General features: G+C 40.1%; 1 protein-coding gene across 1 annotated transcript; it reads left to right on the forward strand.

The window, feature by feature from the left end:
* Positions 1 to 223: 223 nt before the first annotated feature.
* Positions 224 to 1552, forward strand: Prr15 (proline rich 15). The gene has a single exon (XM_090332319.1). The coding sequence runs from the start codon at positions 341 to 343 to the stop codon at positions 722 to 724; it is 384 nt and encodes a 127-aa protein (XP_090188445.1). The 5' UTR covers positions 224 to 340; the 3' UTR covers positions 725 to 1552.
* The last annotated feature ends 5997 nt before the right edge of the window (positions 1553 to 7549 follow it).

A 7549-nucleotide genomic window follows, 5' to 3' on the forward strand; every position in this document is an offset into this window, starting at 1 on the left:
GCACTGTCCTTGGGAAGCATGGCAGTGTCTTCTGGGCCCTGGTGACTGAGCCGCAGAGTTTGGGGTGATTTAATCTAGGCCCATCAGGTGCCTGGGCCAGCACATAGGGAGAGGAGGAGATCGGGAGTCCCGGGTGATTTCCACCAAATCCAGTAACCAAGTCTTGTTTTCTTGCCCCGTATAGGGCACTGTTTTGACTCCTTCCCTGCAAAAAAAAAAAAAAAAAGAAGCAAGAGAAGGGTTGGAGTGAACCCTTCGCCAGAAGGAGGAGAGTGGAGCATAGAGCAAGTTAGCTCACTGTGCTGAGGCAGGGCGCTCGGGATCCCCACGCCTGCGGGCGATGGCGGACAGCGAAGGTACCGGCAGCTCCAGCCCCTGGTGGAAATCGCTAACAAACAGCAAGAAGAAAAGCAAGGAAACCACCGAGGGGGCACTGGCTTCAGCCCAGACCGACCCGGATCACGAGGATCCCCTTTCTCCCAGCCCAGACTGGACTAGCAGCTCCCAAGAGAACCAACACCCCAATGTCCTCGGGGACACTGGCGAGATCCTCAAGTCAGACAAGTTATGTGGGGAGAAATCAGGCAACAGCCGTCGCAATTTGAAGATCTCTCGTTCGGGTCGCTTTAAGGAGAAGAGGAAAGTGCGTGCCACTATGCTCCCAGAGGGAGACCGATCCCTGGAAGAGGCAGACTTCCCTGTGGATGAGGAGAGCAAACAATAGCCTGAGCCAGCTGCAGGCAGGACTGTCTCTCTCCCCACCACTGCCGCACACCTGTTCCCAACTGTTGAATTCTACCTGCTCCTGCACTTGGTGTCTCACTCGCAATCCGAAATCCTGAGTGTTTCACACAAAGACTTCCCTATGATTTATTTTTCTGCATATTGAAGTGTCTATCGAATTTTATGTATTTCATGACTCCGAAGTGCACTAAGTATTTATTTGTGGCAAGAGAAGGCTTGGCATGATCTCGTTATTGTTGTTTTTTTTTTCCAAAAAGCATTTTTGAGGCCTGACCCTCATGCTGGTCACTTTGAGAGGGAGATGGGCGTATGGGTTCTTCTCTCAGAGACAGTAAGTACCTGAACTTCAACCCTGAAGTGTCTTGTAGGAGGAAGATGAGTGCTTAATTGTGTACCCTGGAGAACAAATGATATTGCTGTTTCATGGTCAAGCAATGCAGGTTAGGGTCTGACCCAAGGTTTATGCTTTAAGTGAAGGAATAAGGGAGAAAAAACATTCTTAAATTAGAAATCTCTTGAAGTAGGGCAGGATTGTTTCCAAAGTGGAATCACAAAGCTAATCTGCCTGCTTTAGTGTGGACTATTAAAATTGTTGTACTGTAAGACTTAAGGTGACTTTGTATTTTTTTTTCCATTCCAAGATTGAAATTCAATGTACTTAAAAGCAGGCATGCAAAGTCCGAGGTGACAGAGTTAATCATTTGCCATACAACATTGGAAGTGAACATTGCTAGAAACCAGAAACGCCCAGACTGGAACCAGCTAGCCAGATGTTCCAATTTCCTAACCAAATTCAAGGAAGGGAGGAAGGGAGATACCAAATCATTATTTCTAAATTCTCCTTTCAATTCAGTGCACTTTCATAGAGTTAGTCATTTAATAAGCTAAGATTACATTCCTTTCAGTAGCCACTATTTGACCTTACTTTACAATTGTCCAAAAATATTTAAACAAGTGGATCCAATTCATTCAGTTTGTGTGATGCCATTTTTTTCCCCACCTTTTTGCTTCAAAAGCTTATTCCTTTTGGTCTGAAACCTGCATTTATCTCATTCCAAAGCCTTTAGATCTATCAAACTGGAGAGTTATAACAAATATCTACCTGTTCACTTTTATTATAAACTTGATGAAAAAGAGTAAATGAACACCACTTGCTTTCAACAAATTACAAGAGAGTTATTGTAGTCATGAAGAGGCCTTGAGATCTTTTCCCACTACAACTAAATTCATTTATAAACATGTAGAAATCCAGAGCAGAGAAATTGCAGTGATAAAAATACATTTCTGTTTAGGCACTGAAAAGCAAAAACTTAATCAAAAATCCCACAAAGCAATAAGGAAGGCTAAAAAAAAATAATGATTCAAGATTGGGTACTAGTAGACTAATAGAGCTGGTAGCTACCCATGTGCTAAATATCTTACCTAGGGAATATGGACAACCTTATATTAAAAGAGAAAGTGCAGGCCAGGGGCATAGCCTAGTGGTAGAGTGCTCACCTAGATGCATGAAGCCCTGGGTTCAATTCCTCAGTAGCACATTTCAGAAAAAGCTGGAAGTAGAGTTGTGGCTCAAATGGTAGGGCACTATCCTTGAGCAAACTATCCAAGGACAGTGCCCAGGCCCTGAGTTCAAGCCCCAGGACAGGAGAGAGGGGGGACAGGGAAGTTTGTTGTTTTTTTTTTTAAAAAAAAATATTGTTGTTTTATGGTATTCTTTATATAAACATGAAAGACTTTTGTTGTACATTTAAATCCCAGAAGAATGTGGGGGAAAATTCCTAGGGTAGGTTTGCTGCATAATTTAATTAATTTTACTTTTTATTTTTATTATAATTTAATGAATTACACAAAAGGGTTTTAAATTAACCTGTCAGTTCATGAATTCAGCACATTTTGATTGACTTGTCATCATTCTCCATCAGTAACATAAATTTTAAATAAGCCTAGATTCAGATGAAGAAGAAGCAATTGAGAATCTGCTGTAGACAAAATGTTTATGATAAGAAAAAGGAATGCAGGTTTGGGAGTGAATACAGCAAAGGTTGGCAAGGAAGGTTCTGGAAAACTTCCACGAGGGTTTTTTTTATTTCATTTGAGCAAAACTAGAAGGAAGTAACTGCCTAAAATGTTCTCGCCCACTCTTAGGTAAAGTAATTGACGAGAGGTGTGTGTGTTTGGAAACTCCCCATCTCCAGTTGATTGTTTTAGATTTTTTAAACTTTTGTTTCTTTAAATCCCTCAAAGATCACAAAGAATTGTATTGCTCCAGATTTTGTATCTAGTTTTGGATCCCACCCAAGCATACAATTGATGCAGATCTCCAATAGCAGATTCTGAGGAGAGGAGTATGTTAACATGACAGCTTTACTTCATTGTTAGGAAAGAAAACCATGCTATGGGCCAGGAGTGTGGCCTAGCAATAGAGTGCTTTGCCTAGTACACATGAAGCCCTAGGTTCAACTCCTTGGTACCACATGTACAGAAAACACCAGAAGTGATGCTGTGATTCAAGGGGTAGAGTGCCAGCCTTGAGCAAAAAGTGTCCAAGGACATTGCAGTGCCCAGGCCCTGAGTTAAAGCCCCAGGACTGGCAAAAAAAAAGAAAAAGTAAAAAGAAAACCATGCTCATAGTAGTTACAACAGTGAGTACAATTCACAGTCTGCCTTTGAGGTTTGTAATTAACATCATTTTTCAAGCACTCCTGAATTATGCAGTGGGAAGAATACACTGATTTAAACATAACTCAGTGAAATCAGAAACCAAGCAAAACTAATGGAATAATAAGATCAAGAGTAAGATAAGCTAATTTGACAAAGTGTCTTGCTTGGCTTTATGTGCTTTAAATTTAATTACATTCTCATAATACAGATCTTTAAAACATTTTATACTTTGAGATATTTTGTAGTAAATAAAAGGAAACTCTGCTGGATGCTAGTACCTAAACCTGTAATCTCAGCTACCAAGGAAGCTGAGATTTGGGAATCATAGTTCAAAGCCAACTCCAGGCAGAAAGTTTATGAGACTCTTAGATCTAGTTAACCACCAAATAATCAGAAGTAGAGCAATGGGCTGGGAATGTGGCTTGGTGCTAGAGTGCTTCCTAGCATGCATTAAGCCCTGGGTTTGATTCCTTAATACCATTAAAAAAAAAAAGCAGGAATTGGCACTTTGGCTCAAGTGGTAGAGCATCTATAGCCACAGGGAAGAAAGAGAAGGAGAAAAGAAGATTAACAACAGCAAGAAATAGAGCTGTGGCTCAGTAGTAGAGAACTAACCAGAAAACCTCAATGATAGTCTTAAGTTCAAGGCCCGGGATCAGCACACACACACACACACACACACACACACACACACACACACACACACACACACACACCACAAAAGGAAACTTGCTGAATTAAATGTAGAATGCATTAGATTAAAAAACATTTTAAATCTCCTTACAGGTGAAATTTTACTCACAGATTTGGAAACCATTAAAGCAACTTTAATACTGTACACCAAATGATATGAAAGAAGAGACATAGTGGTATGTTTTCTAAATAATATTTTAACCATGATAATTATAGACACAAGGTAGTTTTTGCCTCAGTGATTCTTCTTGCAAAGTTGATGACTCATATTACAGGTCACTTGAATGTTCCATTGTTTTTGTCCTGTGGTTCATTCCCCTACTCAGACTTGCATTTCAAAAGCACAGACTGGATATTTTTTTTAAATGTACAGTTCAAATACTCTAAGTCAGCATTAACATGTAGATTTTTTTTTTGCCAATCCTGGGCTTGAGCTCAGGGCCTGAGCACTGTCCTTGGGTTTTCTCAAGACTGCAGCTCTACCACTTGAGCCACAGCACCACTTCTGGCTTTTTTCTATGTATGTGGTACCGGGGAATCGAACCCGGGTCTTTATGCATACTAGGCAAGCACACTACCACTAGGCCAAACTTCCTGCCCCCTAACATTTAGATTTTTTTGCTTTAAAATATAAATTCATCAAAATGCTTAGCTTCTTGAAGGCAGATCTAACCTTAATTATAAGCAGGAGCATTGGGCAACTTAAGCAAAAGTTATTATTTTCCTGAGGTGCATAGGAAAATATTTGATAAGTTGAAATCAATAAATGGGTTTAAAAAAATTGAGCAGAAAGAATTTTAAATAAAAAGGAAATCAGAGGGCTGGGATGTAGCTCAATGGCAGAGTGCTTTCCTAGCAAGTGCAATGTCTTGGGTTCGATCCCCAGTGCCAAAAAAGAAAAGACAAAAAAAAAAAAATACAGTTAAAAAAAAAAACAACACAAAGGAAATCAGAAAGGAATATATAAATGGAAACAAATATCCAGTGACCACAGGGACCTTTTATGTCAAAAAGAGAAAAGAATATTACTTTCCCAAGTTTAGAAGTATCTATTAGACTAGAAACTAGCATGCTAAAAGCTAACTTGATAGCTGTAATAGGGGAAACTTGCTCATTGACATTATTTTATCCCTGGAGGGGTGTGTGTATTGAATGTGTGTGAGTGTGGATTGATAGCATTCCATCACTTGACTATGCCCCACAACAGATTTGGCCCAGGCCAGTTAAATCTCAACCCACCTAACTATACACTCAAAGCTGAGATACTGTGGCAGAATCTACCATGCTTGCCCTTTGTGCAGAACTTTACTATAACTTTATAAACATTTAGGAGATCTTTTTCTAGGGTACATTCAAGTATGCCTTGATGGAAGAAGTATTTTACAGATGTGGATGTCAACCTACAAGTACTATAAACAAGGAAAAATAAACCATATAGGATCTAGAAGGGACATGGTCACTAAAGAGTTTCCTGTCTAGTTGTAGCACTGTTTTCATATAGTCCTTGCCTTCTCTGGCCCTATTTTCAACCTTTCCTCTGGACCATGTATTTCCTTGCTATCCAGGGATGTGGAAGAAGGGGTTATCACCATGATGCTGGGAGACTTTACCAAACCCACAGGCAAATTGGATATTTTGCCAACTACTTGATTAGCTGTGAGCCCGGCAGATTTGCAACATAAGATATATATCTTATCTTAGGAAAATATTATCTCTGAGGAAACAGGATATAAGGAACTACAAGCCTGTGCCTATCCTTATCCAAAGACAGGTAAGCGCTGTACAGAAAAGGAAATAGCTAGAAGTCTAAATAAATGCGACTGAGGGCAGAATAGAAGGAGCCCCAGGAGTATTCAAAGCAAAGATTTAACCAAGTTGGGCTGCCAATGAAATTAGAGACTCATAAGATCATGTCAAATCTGTTGGTGTGACCACAACAATAAGATGATCCTGGAATGAAGTTTTTTTATCCCTGAGATGTAACACACAGCTATTTACTTTAGAGATAAAAATTTCTGACCCTGAAACTAGAAAAGTTCATGTTGAAGAAGCCAAAGATCCCTAACACTGTGTTAATTGACTGGCTGGTTGAGGACAGAACAGAAGAGCCAAAATTGGGCCTCCCTGTGCCTTTCCCATAGGTTACATGCATTCTGGAGTTTAAAGTTCTTTCCAGTTGCAGGTCAATAATCTGTTTGAACTGTTAGTTCAAATCCTACATGGAGTGCAGCAGAAAGTCCCTGCTAATACCTACTTGGGTTCTGTTCTAGATACCTGTTCTTGGCCTTTTTCCCATTTACTCTTCAAGAAACCATAGGTAAAGACTGGTTGCTTATTTATTCTGCTATAAAATGTGGGGTAAAGATTATATCCCAGCTTTAAAAGCCTTTTTTTTTACTATGCTGCTATATTAAGAAACTGCTTATAAAAGTTAACTCATAATTATATGAGTTATATTTATGCTTACTGTTTAGTTTAAAACAGAAGGCAGCTGCTATCTGGCACTGATTGAAAGATGGGAAGCTAGGAGGGAAGATGATAAGAAGTTGCTACTGTAGGAGCACATGGAGCCACAGTAAGAATCAAATGGCCACGAGTCCAGTTGCTGAAAATATTTCTTACTGTACTTTATAAATGTGGAAAAAGTGTACTTTAGAGCTGAAGGAGTAGTTCAGTGGCACAACACTTGCTTGGCATGTAGAAGGCCTTACGTTCTATCCTGTGAGTTCCATCCCCAGAGCCACATACATGCACACACACACATGCACAAACACACATGCACGCACACACTGCTCAACTCTATTATTTCATTTGTTTCACATAACTGCTCACAAGGGTCCAAAACCCATCTGGCTACTCTTACATAAACTTGATTTTTTTCATTATTATAGATTCATTGATGCTCTAGATCACCAATGTATCCCTTCTGCACAGGGATACAATCATTTCTAATTCTTTTCCATCTTCTGTCAGAAACCTTGTGGAACATGACCACACCCTTCACAGGAGCTGCCACTCATGGCCCCCTCTGTTTCATAAGACTGATGATTCCTAGAGTATGGTTGTATCTTGACATCCTGTCACTGCTGGTTAGTATAGCCTTTCCCCACGCTCTGCCTGCCCAACCTTCAGTCTTCAAGACACAAGACTTACTTTCCATTTGCTTTAGTTTGTATATTGAAGGCTCCTCAGTAGCTCATGTTGAATGCTTGGCTTCCATCGTGTGGCAATACTAAGACAGGGTGGAACCTTTTAGTCACTGGAGTTTGATGGAAGAATGTTAAGTCATTGGAAGTAGATTCTTCAAGAAGATATTGGAAACTCTCCCCTTTTCTGCTTCCCTTCTTTGCTTCTCTGTTGCCATAAAGTAAGAGGCCTCCTCAGCCATGCATTCCCACCATGACCTCAGTACCGGCCAAAAAAGCAACAGCATCAGATGACTATACGGGAA

The sequence above is a fragment of the Megascapheus bottae genome, chromosome 5 (assembly GCF_031878675.1).
Source record: "Megascapheus bottae isolate mThoBot1 chromosome 5, mThoBot2.hap1, whole genome shotgun sequence".
NCBI classification, from domain to species: Eukaryota; Metazoa; Chordata; class Mammalia; order Rodentia; family Geomyidae; genus Megascapheus; species Megascapheus bottae.